The sequence below is a fragment of the Varroa destructor genome, unplaced genomic scaffold (assembly GCF_002443255.2).
Source record: "Varroa destructor unplaced genomic scaffold, Vdes_3.0 BEIS01000006.1, whole genome shotgun sequence".
NCBI classification, from domain to species: domain Eukaryota; kingdom Metazoa; phylum Arthropoda; class Arachnida; order Mesostigmata; family Varroidae; genus Varroa; species Varroa destructor.
Window position 1 is genome coordinate 2,073,197 of NW_019211459.1, and position 14,748 is coordinate 2,087,944.

At 42.6% G+C, this 14,748-nt stretch overlaps 1 protein-coding gene and 1 long non-coding RNA gene across 2 annotated transcripts; one reads left to right on the forward strand and one right to left on the reverse strand.

The window, feature by feature from the left end:
• Positions 1-865: 865 nt before the first annotated feature.
• On the reverse strand, positions 866-14,690 carry LOC111253049 (uncharacterized). The gene is made up of 14 exons (XM_022811897.2): positions 13,865-14,690; positions 12,916-13,346; positions 12,331-12,613; positions 11,879-12,130; positions 10,343-11,516; positions 9,816-10,165; positions 9,425-9,586; positions 8,958-9,098; positions 8,344-8,658; positions 7,418-8,088; positions 6,695-6,816; positions 6,261-6,551; positions 5,502-5,981; positions 866-5,210 (listed from the first exon to the last, which is right to left on the reverse strand). The coding sequence occupies exons 1-14, from the start codon at positions 14,633-14,635 to the stop codon at positions 4,648-4,650; spliced, it is 6,006 nt and encodes a 2,001-aa protein (XP_022667632.2). The 5' UTR covers positions 14,636-14,690; the 3' UTR covers positions 866-4,647.
• LOC147754730 (uncharacterized) lies at positions 9,047-10,576 on the forward strand. The gene is made up of 2 exons (XR_015330037.1): positions 9,047-9,160; positions 9,306-10,576. It is a non-coding gene; the product is annotated as an uncharacterized LOC147754730 (long non-coding RNA).
• Positions 14,691-14,748: the final 58 nt, after the last annotated feature.

Below are 14,748 nucleotides of genomic sequence, written 5' to 3' on the forward strand. Positions count from 1 at the left end.
AATACGATCTCTTTATACGTTCTCGCTGTTCGATTCATTCCCAACTAATTTCTATAATAACAATGAAGCGTCTACGTTTGAGTCTCGCAGTGCTCGGCCTCTAACATTCAATTGGTTGTCCACGTGTGCTCAAATCTCAAGCTGTATGAATGATGTAGTTTACACTTGCTATGATTGTAGTGGTGATAATAATAATGGTTAGGTTTTCTGTTGTTCGCTGTTGCCAGTAAAATACACGTCCCGATCTTTCACCTCAAAACGAGTGCAAAAAACATAATATTGAATGAATATTTAATTGTGGAATTCCCAACATCGATATCGTCTAGACTAAGGAGTATCCCCAGACTTAGCGTAGTAGGACACGTATTTGCCTGTTAACCCTGAAGGACACGTGGTGGTCGAATCCGGGCGTAGACGAACCTCGTTTCGTGCTGGGAGAAGCCATCTGATGGAATACCTAACGGCGGCACAAGATGCACAACTCGAAACTTGGAATTGAGATTATGGAATATTCTACAACCCTCTAGTGCTTTGTTTACCAATAAATATGTTTAGGAGTTTCATTGCTACATTTCATATTGGCCAACGGACAAAGAATAGTTACGCCCACCACTACATTTACAAGAACATCAAACAATGACATCTTCCTTTTGCGGGTGTAAATGTTGCATTATTAATAACGGAACGCTGCAATCACAAAAGTGATTGTCCTTACAGCTACAGTTTACTCTGTGTCTACCTCAAACTGTTGTAGGAAAACCGATGATGGTGAAATAGAAATTACGACTGGTAGTAATCAGCATAATTTCGAATAATAGCGTTCTGGCGGCAAGGCAGGTGAATTAGAATAAAAGCTTCAAATGAGTAATTGGTCTCATTGTAATTGTCGCAATAACTATTTATCAACGTAATTTCTAAACATCAGTGTATTAACTGCAGACGTCGACCCTACAGATAAAGCAAAATACAATGATTCGCATGAAATATTGCTTAAGTCTAGTCTGCCTATTAGGTGTCCAGTCTCATACGGCCTATACCCACGGAACGTTATCTGAACGCCCACGGCCTGAACTGAATTGAGGCTCTATTGTTCCGTTTCCATGGTGTTATAGTTTATTTATTAACCTGTCAGGTATCAAGTCCGTTTTTGTATCTGCCGAGACCAAATATTTATTAACATTTTGCATCAACTATTTTCAGTATTTGTTTGTTGAAGTGATAGACCACAAATCTTTAGGAGCCATAGCAGCTAGGTATCACTAGGTCGTACCGAACAGGTTTTCCAATTACATATATTCAGTTTAAATAATATCGTCGCATTTTTTTATGCTATAATCTAGTAGACCCTTGACCCATACATTCTCTTCGTCCCTGCCGCTTATTACCTGCAGGATGTATTTGGAGGATAATACGAAGTGCAGAAATGTCTTTTCTGCGTTTTTCGTCGTTCCCATCCTTCTTCTGGGTCCCTTCCTTTAGCTTTTTTTTAATAGAGTACAGAATGAGGAATATGTGCTCCACTCGTTCGTGCATGATAAATAAATATAGGTGTTATATATTTATATATATATATGCACATGTGTGTGTTTGTGTGTATGTTGATCTTACACCTATTTATATGTACTCGCGTATAACCTCAGTTTGGGTTACATATTATCTCAATTATGTGCTCTGCACTTTCCATCTGCATCATATTATATATATATATATATATATTACGCTACTGCGTTTTATGTGTGTATTGTAGCTATGGCTCTTTGTCATACAGAACAGTGCCTTTTGTTTTTTGACTGTTTATTTCGTCAAGATCACTTGTCTATACATACTACTGTTACCTAGTCGATGTTGCAAACGTGAGTGAGTGCCCCTCTACTACTGGACTAAGACAGCCTTGTTCGCTTACACTAGCGGTATGATTAAAATTAGTGTCATCATGAATCAATGCACCCAATGGCTGCAGAGTTAGATAGCTAGGTGAATAGACCTCAATGGCTGCACTATTTGAACAGCAGTTTAATCGTGAATCTCGCGTTCGTTGATTGAAATGTTCACCCACTGCACAATGTCATTTACGACTGTTCGAAGTATTTCTACTGTTTGGTCTCCGTTTGTGTGCCCTGTTTTATTTATAAATTGTGATCAATCAGTGATATTACTGGTAATGTATTTCATCATTGCAAGTGTTTTGGCTCCCGTCTCTCTCTCTCTCTCTCTCTCTCTCTCTTTCTTTATATATATATATATATATATATATATATATATCGGACTTGGCGACGTTCGCGTACTTCGTAGGGCAAAATACAATAATAATTATTCAGTAATGTTGTCCTTTGTATTTTCCGTTTCGTTCATTGGATCTTTCTGAAATTGCCGCTTATACACTCAAATCCATTGCGTTATCCTGATAATTGGGGTCGTAATCACCCAAATGTTGCTGATCCTGCTATTATATTAGTTATACCCGCTACTACCCTATATAAACGTCGCTGCTATATTTCATATACACAATCATATATACATTACTATCTAAAACGCTAAAGCACAAATGTTTTGTCGTGCAGATGGGTTCATTCGTGCTATATACTATTATTTATGATATATAATATAGCCACTTTTGGTGTTCTAAGCTACGTGTTTCGCTATATCTTTGAAGTTGTATACATACCACCACACGACAGATTCACGACAATTCTACATAAGGTACCACACCGCAGTAAGCTACTAAAGACATAGGTATACACATTATATTACACGTAGAGCAGTTCTCATTAAACATATGTGAACCTACACAAACATACTCACATAAACACGCAGCAGATGTTCTTCAATGATTATACAGGACCATATTATTGTAGATGTAATGATAATGATCGTTGTAATAATATTTGTAGAAGTGCCACCTATTTTATCAATAACATATCTACGTATATGGATTTTTATTCATCATACATATGATTTTTGTGTGTGTGTGTGTGTGTGAATGTATATATATATATATATATATATATATATATATATATATATATGTGTTGACACGAATGTGTGTCATTTCTTCAAAGTACAAGTTCGCGTAGCTATTTTTAACCCGCGTAATATCTCCACCACTTAGTACTACCATTACTGCTGTTACTGGCACTAGCACTATTATACCATGAGAACAATTGGCTCACTGATGTGTTATGGGTAACATTTTTCGAAGCATTACAGTGCGTTAATACATCGATGCATGGCTTTAATGTTTTGAACTTCATCAACGGACGCCCATTGCCATTAATGCCAACGTGGCATTAATTTGCTCCTTATTTCTCGACACTGCTCCTAGAACAGTGGATACCCAGAACTAAGATTTTTCACTACTAAAATTAGAAATTAGGTATTAATTACAGATGCGTCGACGTAGCACTGCAGATATCAAGCTATAAGCTAGCTATTTGCAAAAGCCGAAAAATATCAGAATATTTTAACAATCTTACCTGAAGTGATTACTGAATTATGAAAGTAATTTTAGAAAAAAAGAACAGACCGAATTTAATTTTTTCTTTTAAAACGCTGATGTGCTTATGTGATCACCAGTCTGACTAACACGTTCATAGAACTCGTTGGTTTAGCAAAAGTTAGAATTGAGACCAGCAGCAGCCGCGGCAGAAAAGCGCTTGTAACGGCTAGATAATACATGGAAATAAAATGGAGGCATGGGACTAACTTCGATTTTTGGCTACTGTAGACTCTGGCAAGATTGCAACATTGACCCCAAATGCCTTTTACTCTAGCGATCAGGGCGCCTTACTGCTAGCTCTAGTAACAATATAATATTACTACTCTAACAATTTCAAACTTCTCTTTTCAATTAGAACAGGATAATAAAAGACTCAGAATTTGTCGCTATACGTTCACTGTTATGTGAAGCGTCATCAATGGTTGTGATGACGCCAAACAATACACCAGTTTTCCACCACTCCGCTGAAACACAACTACCTTTTATCATAAACTCCAATCCTTTCGCTTCGTTATAATTAAATCATCGCAGTAAACGAGTATAGCGAATCATTTTTTGTCCAACGAAAACAAAGCGACTTTTTTGAGTCCTTGGCGTTTGCCTCTATAGGAAAAGCCGCGATGCATTTATCGCCTACTCATTAGTGTTTACAAGATATTGTAATGAGAATGCGATACAATTTGTATAGCGCAAATTCATCGATCTGGCATTAAACGGCGACACCGGGCGAAAACGTATTAGGTTAGTATGCACAAACCATACCCCTCATAGATCCAGCCTCCTTTATTGATTATATTGTACAGTCATATTGATTGGTTTGCCTTAATAATTACGGCAATTTTGTTATCTCGTCATCTGACTGTTTAATACAGGAGGTACACATACGAGTACAATAATAAGGCATACGGAAAGCGGGGGAAAGGAGTAGACAGTAGGATAACGCCGTAATCGTTATAATCATGGCTAACGGCTGGCTTTGCCGTTAACTCCGTTAACACAGATCCTCTAACTATTTCTATGCTTTCGTATACATATATTCCAACGAATTTTCTTTCATTTTTCCCGCTCGTTCGCTCGCACTTCGCAAAAAACTCACACACTTTTTTAAGCGATTTTACCCTTGTTCACCTCTCGCTTCTATACACCATCGTCTATACATCTGTTGATATCGCACCTGCAGATGGTCGGCCTTTGTGCTTGAACTGCTCTCGCTGTTTTGCATCGATATCAGACGCCTTCTTTACGACCAGTGTGCTGGCTCTTAGCGATCGACCCCCAACGCCTCCCTCGCTGGTGCCGCCAACCTGATCCTGTATAACAGGAGTGCCAAGTCGTCCTATAGCCGCAGCACCGCTCGTTGGAGTTTTCTTCGGCGTGCCCTTGACTAGTGACCTGCGTCCTTTGGGTTGTTGGGCTTGTTCTTTGTCAGAAATAGCTTTTGCAGTGCTTGAACTCCTGCTGCCAACAACGCTGGCCGCCATAAATGTGGTATCCCGGCCTGCAGTCGATTTGTCGCCAGCTGTGCGGCTTTTTTGTCCGCTGCTCGTAAGAGCATTACTTTTGTTTTTAACATTTGAAGGAGCCTGTGAGCTTCGCGATTTTGGGGCAGTTGGTGTCTTTCCTTGTTGACTTCGTCGCCGGCTTGTCATCGGCGCAGGTAAGACAATCTCATCCTCGTCGTCCTCCTCGGTCGACGACGACATCTTCGCACGGCCTACAACGTGATGTCAAATAACCAACAAACCCTATTGGTAATGCCTTACAATCTCGACAGCCAATACTAAGGTAACTGGCCTATAACTGACCCCATTTTTAGAGCTCCAAGACTGCGCTTCGGTCTAGAATCATGCAAATAGTAAAATCATAATAAACCCACTAATCCAGCAGAAAATATAGTTATACAAACTATTCAATCTCCATAATTTTAATAATTGGGTTATATGGTTTTTACAGCCTGGACAATTGTGGTAAAACAGTCACAGGAATTTGTAGCGTTTGGTCTTACCTTTAGGTTGGGTTGTAGAAGACAGATGTGGTGATTGTTGTTGGCTCGGTTGTGTTGTCGTCGCAGTAACTGGAGCGTTCTTTGAATTCGTCTCTTTTCGGCTGCTACCTGTACTAGTTGCCTGAGTGCTAATACTGCTTTCGTCTGAAGTAATGGACGGCGTGTCCTTACGATTGGTGTCAGCGCTACCCCGTTTAGATGGAGGGGGGGCCGCGTTACCGAAATCGGTGTCGGTGGCACTGCGTCGCATACCTCGTCTCCGTCCACCTAAGCCTCCCGTCGGACTCGCTGCTGCTGCCGAGCCCCCAGAAGAGGCAGCTAAACCAGGACCGGGCACAGCAGGTGCTACAAGTGCATTGCTCCCACCACCCGCAGCGACTTTCTCCTCAAAAATGGCGATCTTGCTTCTTACAGGTGACTGGTCACATGCTGCCGCCCTTTCGTTGGTGCCATCTTTTAACCGAGCGAAGATTGTTTTTTCTGTCAAGGATGAGCAAAGTATAGAGGCAAAGTATGTATATTTTTTGGCATAACAATGTCATTGTACTATCTGAATAATGCCTTACCATTTCACACTATTTGTTCCTAAATTCTGTCCAGATATCAGTTAGAGTGCTTACGAGTTACGTAGTATTAGTATTTATTAAATCCGAACAAAAGGGAAGGGAAACAACCGTTCAGTGTATTCTTGTCAAATATGACCAGATACTCGTACCCTCGTGTACGCGTATCATAAGTTGTGGTTCATCAAGAACTCACTTTTCGGTTGCGGTGCCGAGCTGACAGATGGGGCAACTAAGGCGTCAGATGACCTTGTCGTTGTTGCTGCTGTTGGTGCAGAGATTGTCGCTGCGACTGCTGCCACCTGAGCGGCACCGGCATTTGCTTGTTTTCGGCCTCTGGCGAGACCGGCCTGGACCAATGGTGCCCATGCGTGTTCCCGGTCCCGCAATTTTTCCACCTCGTTTCTTAATAGACCGTTCTCTGTTTGTAATTTCTGCATTTTTTCGGGTAGGTCTTTGAACGATTTGAGCAGTTCAGTGCGCTCGTCTGAAAAGAGAAACGTGGCAAATTATTTTTGCATCAAATCAAGGCCAGATTATCCCGTGTTTGATCTCGTTTATATATCGTAAGCATCACAAGTAATAATTTTAACTGTAGATATTATAATTTGACACTTAAACTATACACACTCTCAAGGTAGGTGACGTGCTGCTGGACTTCTGTCAGTTCATTAGCGACCCGTTCTTTATCTTTTTGTAGCGTCACAACTTCTTTCTCCAGCTTTCGAGACAGGTTCAGCGTCGAGCGGCATCTAAAAAACAATACACGTAATATGCAATGAAACAATATTAGCAACATACAGTAGTAGGGTTTCTTTGATGGTAAACAGGTCCTTGGCATCATTTCTTCGGTACAGCCTCGAGAACTTGCCCTTACTTGAAGGCATACCTGTGGGTGGGTCTTGCTGGGCTTATTTGGGGTTTCTCCGGCATGGTAGTATGCCATAGTAATCGTATGACATGGTAGTATGCCATAGTAATCGTATGACATGGTAGTATGCCAACATGCCATAGTAACCGCTTGCTAATGCCGACATTTAAACTAGCAATGCTCGCACGTTCATGATTATAATGGAAACATACTTAAAAATATGCACATTAATTACTCAGACCATGCTGTCCTTTATAGTAAAGGTCGCATGGTTCAGCTATGTTCTCCATGTGCTAGATAAGCATATTCCCTAACCAAATTTATTTGTTATCACGGTTTTCTGAGAATTATCTGATTAATAGAAAACATAGAACTAATATTTCAACAATGACGGCACCGTCTTTTTCGATGATGCGCGTCGTCCTCTTATTTCCCGTTTTTTATACAGCACATCGTACTGATATGCAAATATATTAATATACCTGCTCTCGGCGATGGTGCGTTCGCTGAGTGCGATGTCGTGGCGTTTCTTCATCTGGTCGAGCTCCTCACCAGCTTTGGCCAGCTTGTCGGTTAGGTTCGCCTGTTCAATTGCGTGTCGTGCGGCCGCCTGAGACTCGGCTTCGCGAGCATCTCGACTTTCCTGGACCTCCCGAAGCAGAGACGCGTGTCGAGCTCGCAGTTGCTCGAGCTGACGAACGCCATCTTCACGTTCGGCGCAGACCTTCGAAATTGTCACATTACGGCTGGCAATATCCTGTTCAAGTTGGGCGATGCGATTAATAAGCGCGTCCTGTCCCGCTAGCTTGTCACCGTACGCCTGGTTTTCGCCGCGCAGCTTTTGATTATCGCTGTGCAGAGCCGCCAGGTGTTTCTCTTTTTCGGCGACTGCCAACAGGAGCTTGGACACTTGCTTCTTTAAATTATCTGTGTGCGCCATAGCCGTGCGCAGATCCTTTGTCAGTTTTTCGGTCTGTGCCAATTTACCTGCCAACTCATTTCTTATCGCCGTCATCTGCCGCTCCTGATTCTCCCTCTCGATAGCCGATTCTTTGGTTTTCGTTAGGAGAGACGCTAACTGCGTTCCCAATTGCGCCGCCAATTCAGCCTTCGAAGTGCGTTCAGTGCGTGCGCTCTCGAGTTCAGAATTGACCTGCAGTGAATATTGTACCCACATGTCTATTACAAGGACAAACGCAACTTTATCTATAATACCACTTTGTCTCTATCACATGAATACTCGCGTTTCCTCATTTAAAGCTTTAAAAATAGCCTGCGTGACCGCGTGAATTTTAGACCCATGTGCCATTTATTCACCTAATAGACTATTTCTACCTCGCAACTCAGTTAAAGTACGTTAATCTTTAATCTATTGTCGAAACGTACTTCGAGTGTATGGCTTAATTACCTTGAGGTGTTTCTCGCTGAGTGCCGCAATTTCCGACATCAACGCCTCTTTATCGCGCGAGGCAGCTGCCGTAGTCGTTGCAGCTTCCTGTCGAATCTTTCCTAACTCTGTGGACAGTCGCTCATTGACTGAACGCTGTTCAGCTACTTCAGAACGCATACGCTCTACTTCAGCTCGTGCGATTTCACAGCCCGAACGTAATTCTGAGTTTTCTGCCCGCACTTTTTCCAATGAGGATTTCATATGTGTCATTTCACATAACTGTTGTCGACACTTAACCAGATCAACGTGCAGAGATGTCTTTTCCTCTTCCATCTAAAACGCGATAACATAGACCCACAAACCCACAGCGTTACTTAGTTAGATGAAATTGAAATAGCTAATGTATGCTTATTTAATGCTATTGGTATGAACAAACGTGAGTCTCCCTAAAATGTAAACCGAAGCAAAACCTTTTAAACAATATTCCCGCTAGACCCAATGTTACCTTTCAACAAATACATGTGAATTTTTAACTTCTTTATGCATACCTTGTAATATTTTCGAAATTTAATATATTTAGAAAGCTATATTTTTGAAAGGACTGTGGTAACTATTTAACAATATAAACTTACCGCTTTAAGTTCCTGCATGATACGGCTATTTTCTTCCGTGGCGTGATGAAGTTTTGCACGCGTTTCTTCTTGTGCTGCCTCGGCAGTACTCGCTCGAGCCTCGGTGGCAGAAAGGCGCTCCGTGACATGTGACAGCTTCTCCTGCTCGACGCGGAAATTACCCGAGAATCAAAAACATCAACAAAAGGCATACCTTATACCAGGTATATATTGACAAATCTTGAACTGCAAGAGAGCACTGCTAACCTACTACACATTTTTTTTGTCTCTGGCAGAAGTCTATTAATACTATTTCACTTCTGAAAGCTTATTTTTCATTGTTCTAAACACATTTCAAATCTATTATAGGTAACGTCTGTAACGATAGCCTCGACAGTCAACCGCACAAAAACTTCTTGATCATAAATTGAGCAGGAAGCCAACTATAAGTTCGTACAAGTACTTTATGTCCGATATATGGATCTTACCTGTAGGGAACTATTTGCCTGTTGACTGGCAGAATTTTTCTCAAGCTCGCGTCGGATATCAATCAGTTCTTTATTGCTCTCGTCCGCTCGGGCTTTCTCATTTTGCACCTCGGCTTGCAACGATTCGATTTCTTTGGAGCGGATCGCTAATTCAGATGTTGCCTGCAAGCAGATTATACATTACGTCAATCACTTGAATAGATGCGTCGACTGCAAACTCAATTTTAGCTACAAGGCGATGTGTTATTCGATGTTGTTTGACGTTTGAAAAAGGCAAGTACTCTACATGTTCGGAAATGACGTAATAGTCGCGTGGGTGCTCATTACGCTAAGTGACATCATCAGTGGTGGCGGCGCCAACAACGACAACAACAACAACAACGAATCCTACCTGTTCGATCCTTTTTTCAAATTCAGTCAGTTCTGCTGTCTGGTTGTCAGCATTTTTCTGCGACTCTTTAAGTTTCACTTTAAGAAGCTCAAGCTGCGCATTCAGTGAGTCAGCACGCTCGTCCGCTTTTCGTGCGTTTACATTAGCTGTTTGAAGCTGTTCTTCGAGTTCCTTTATTTGGCCTGTCACACCCTCGAGCTTGCCCTTCGTCTCATCAAACTGCCCCGCCTGCGCCGACAATTGGCTTCGCAAGGCCTCGGCTTCAGCTTGTCGTTCCAGTACTCGCTCCCTTTCAGCTTTAAGTACCGCATCCGTTTCCGTAGCCTGTGTTTCGAGCTCTGTAATACGCTCTGAAAACAACAATATTCAGCGAATTCGGACAGTCAGTCCCTAAACTTTGTTCCACTTCCGTAAAATAGTTACGTACTACTTAAACTAATAGCTAGCGTTAATCACAATTCTACTGAGAGCGACCAGGTCCGTGGACGACATATTTGACCAAATTAAAACATCGTTAAATTAACTACCTTTGCTTAACGTAAGTTCACGGGTCCGCTCATCAAGAGCCGAACGGCTTCTGGCGAGATCTGACCTCAGTTCTTCGAGAAGCATTTCAACCTCAAGTGAAGGAGGTTCCATACTCCGTTGATTTTTTAGTCTGGCGATTTCAGCTTCCATTTCCTCCATTTTGACCGATAGTTCACGGGAGCATTTTTCTGTTTCCTGTCGAGTTGTCTCCAACTCACGCAGCTTTCGAAAGGCTCCTTCGAGTTCACTATTTCGTTTATTTATTTCGTTATTCATTTCGGCTAATTTCGCCGACGCTTCATCGAACCGCTCGGTCAACTCGTTACAGCGTTCACGAAGCTCAGATTCGTTCGCTTTAGCGGCGGCTATAACGTCTTGACTTTTGGCCTTTTCTTCAGCAAACGATAGTCGTTCCTGTTGCAACGTTAGGCAATCCTCGTCGAGTTTTTCGCGGTCCTGCTGTAGTAACCCTTGTTCACGTTTGAGTTCATCGGCATCGATTTGTAATGTCTGCTGTAACTTGTCTAGCTGATTTTTCATTTCAGTAACTTTCTTCTGCTCAAGGCTGAGCTCTGCTTGCTTTGATGCTGCTTCGTCTTCAAAGCGTTTCTTATCTTCATCAACCTTACGTGTTTTTTCCTCAAGCTCCTGTGTCGCTTGAGCTGCCTCTGTTTTGACCTGTTCAAGATCACGGCGAAGGCCATCGGCTTCGGCTTCCGCTTTGGACTTGGCGGCCTGCGCGACACCGATAGCCGCCGCTTGATAATTTGCCTGGCGTTGTTGCTCTTCCGTAACGCGCTCTTCTTTGCTGCGAACCGAAGCAACCGTGACCTTGAGGCGCTCATTCTCGCCGGAAAGCCGATTCAGAGCGTGCTTTACTTCACTCAATTCAAGCATTAAATTCTGATTCTCCCTTTGTAACTCTTCTAGTTTAGCGCCTGCTCCTGCTGCACCGGAAATTCCCCCGCTTCCAGCTTGTGACGTCAGCTCGGTCAGCTGAGAAGTTAAATTCTCGATCTGGTGAGTGAAGTCGGCACAACGGTCAGTCAGGTCAGCCTCACGGCGCGCGGTCGCAGCCCCTTCCTTCCGTACACTCTCCAATTCGGCCCGCAATCGCATGACCATCTCCTCCGTTGAGGTAAAAGTCTCTCCACTGGAAGACGATGTTGTTACCTGCCAGATTGGCAAATGAACACGATTGGTAAGTTACTACCAATGATCGTATAGCTCATAGAAATTTTCCTCGCAGTACGGTCTTTATAGAAAGGAAGGCCCAGACGACGCTTCCTATGATGCCGCTTCCTATGATGCCGCCTAACATTGATCTTCTCTATACTACCGGTTCTATTAGGATCCTAACTACATCGCTACAACGGCAGAATGCTAGAAAAATGTACTTTAATTCTCTAGCAGCTAAGTGTACGTTTGATTTTGAATTAAAGTAGCACACCAATGGTAGTGGCTTCTCTGAACTTCTATTTGTCAATTGGTATTCTGTTCGTCCTGTCTATTTATCTTATGCTCGTTGTGCTTACATCTGTTGAAGACGAAGGCTCTTTAGTCGGATCGCGATCAAGCAACGTGCTTCTTCCATCAGCCGTTTGTAGATCCTGTACCGTGTTTTCGTTCATCTCGATATCTGTTTCTTGTTGTGTTCCCGTTGTTTCCATTGTTAGTTCTTTATTTCCCCGGGTGTCTCGCAAAAGAACGAGCTCTTGTTCCTGTCGCGCTAACTTTTCCTGCAGCGTTGCATTTTTCGCATGACTTTCCTCTAAAATCAATTCCACCTACGTTTAAGCCAAAGAAAGAAGTAAACAAATGCATCTATTCGTAGTGAAGTAGACAATTGGCTATACAAAGCGGCTAAAGGTACTTAAAACGCACTTTTTCTTTGTTTCGTTACAGCTAAAACCGCTTCTACACTATGACGAAAGCATAGCATAGCATAGCATAATTTTGTATGTAAATTATAAGTGCCTTCACGAACCTCCTCAAGGGCATTGTTTAAGCGTTCTATTGTTTCCTGTTGTTTATTAATTTTTTCCTGAAAGCGGTCCGTAATTGCCGAACACTGTTCAACCGATGAGCTGGCTGTATTCACCACCAAATGACCTTCGACATCGTTGTTGTTGTTGTTGTTGTTGCTGTTGTTGTTTGTTGTGACATTCATATTTGCCACTGTTGTAGCGCTGTTGGCAACAGCCATTGTCGTATCACTTTCATCCGCATTTAGTAATCCGTTTATACTTGACGGATCTGCTCGATCGTGCCTGCCACAACAATGAACAAACATCATTCAAGGACATTCAAAGTGCACAACAGTGATTTAGATAGTAACCAAAGGCGCGAGCCACGTGCAAATAGGGTCGTCCCTCTCCCCTTCCATTTCAAATTGATTCTATTCTTTTTGACGTTCTCTACACACTCGCAAGTATTCCGATTGTGTAATAGCAGATGTAGTACTCCTCCTCACGGTCATCTTAACGCTCCCGACAACATGTCTATTTTGTTTGATAATTTTTTATTTTATACATATGTATATATAAACGTTTATATAAATATAAATACTGACTTTTTACTGCACGCCGTACTGGTCGCTGCGGTTGCAGTCGTCGATGACGACGTGGTTGTTGTGAGCTGTGAAGGCGAGCACAACGCAACGAGTAAGGCAAGTTTATTAGCAAATCCTGGCTGAGACCTAAGTACCACACCTCGATGGCAGGGTCTCACATCCAATGAATCAGCTTGCAAGTCTACGGACCCATAAGACTGCTCTGGAATGTTATTCACCTCCTGATCCTCATTTTCGTGCTTATCTCTGCTTTTACTCTCAACATCTTTCTCCTGCTGAATTAAGGCTAAAAGGGCGTCAAGCAGTTGATCAGGATCGTCATTTGCCGGGATAGTATCGTCACCCTGCGTTTGTTTCAAAGCGGCCTGAGCTTTGAGCGCACCAATTTGCGCTTCTAACTGCATCTTTTCGCGTTCGCCTTTCGTTAGCACCTAAAGAAACAAAGCGACCATATCAAGGATAGTCTTTGAAATTTTTTACGCAAATACATTTCAAGAACTTTGGCATCGCTAAACGCATTTAAACTAAATTGAATAAGTTGAGCTAAGCTATATAAAACACGCCAGAAAAATAAACGACAATTTACACTTGCATCAAGAGTACCTTTATCTGTACGAGACAAACAAATAAGTGAAAAGGAATTAATGTAAATTTATCGTAACATTATTGTTGTAACTGGTATTATGACGCTTTTGAGTAAAAGTATTCATTAAAAACAGAAGCATTCCTATTAAGCAATCTGGCTACGAGTATCAATGTCTAACATAAGGTTAAGTGTCGAGCAAATCAAAATAAAAACTATATATTTTATAACCAAGTATACTATGCACATATATGAACAAGTTAATCTGTGCCAAAAAAACATTCCCTTACGTATTTAAACAAATCACTTGACGCAAAGATTAAAACTCTAACAAAAAGATGTTGAGGAACATGGACAAGTAGGTACCTCTTGTAGACTCTTGAGTTTAGCATGTAGCTCCTCGACATCGGATTTGGCTAGCTGAACGACTTCAATCGATTGTCGCCGAACCGCATCCGCCCGGTTCAAAGGGTTCAGAGCACCCCCTGCACTTCCGGTTTGTCCGACACCGCTGGCACAGCCTGCACCTCCAACAATCGCATGGCCAGTGGAAACGTTGCTGTTACTTGCGACCCCAGGGCTGCTGTGGCCTATACCAGCAGCAGCAGCAGCAGCACAATGACTACCACTACTACTACTACCACAACTGCTGCTAATACTACTATTATTGTGAGTATCGCCACCACTACAAACATTAGCGCCACCAGCGCCGTTGTCACCACTGCTGCTACCGTTATTATCGGTGTCGCTGTTGTTGTTATTGTTGTTGTTGCTGCTGCCCGAGCTGCTGCTGTTGTTGTTGTTGTTGTTGTTGTTCTTGGCGATCTGTGCACTCGCACAAACGGTTACTACACCGCCGGCGTTGGAGGCGTTGGCGGCGTTTGCCACTCCAAGTTGTACCATGGCCGTCGACGAGCACGAGATGCTATTGCTGTTGAAGAAGTGAATGAGCGGCGGACGACGATGAACACGCGCAGAAAGAGAAGCGACCAAAGAGAGGGAAAAGGAGGGGGCGTCAAACGAGATCAGGTGAGAGATACGGAGAGACAGGCAAACAGAACGCACATAAGTGACATGACCACCACGAAGCGGGCCAGGCCAAGTAGTAACAGGAAGGGAAAGCACAACAGACGACATAAAAAGAGAACGACGTTAGAACGCCAGACATAACACCAAGAACGGGGAACCGCGACAACAGTGGAATCAAATCCCACGCTGCTTTCACTCGTATCACATTACTTAATATATAT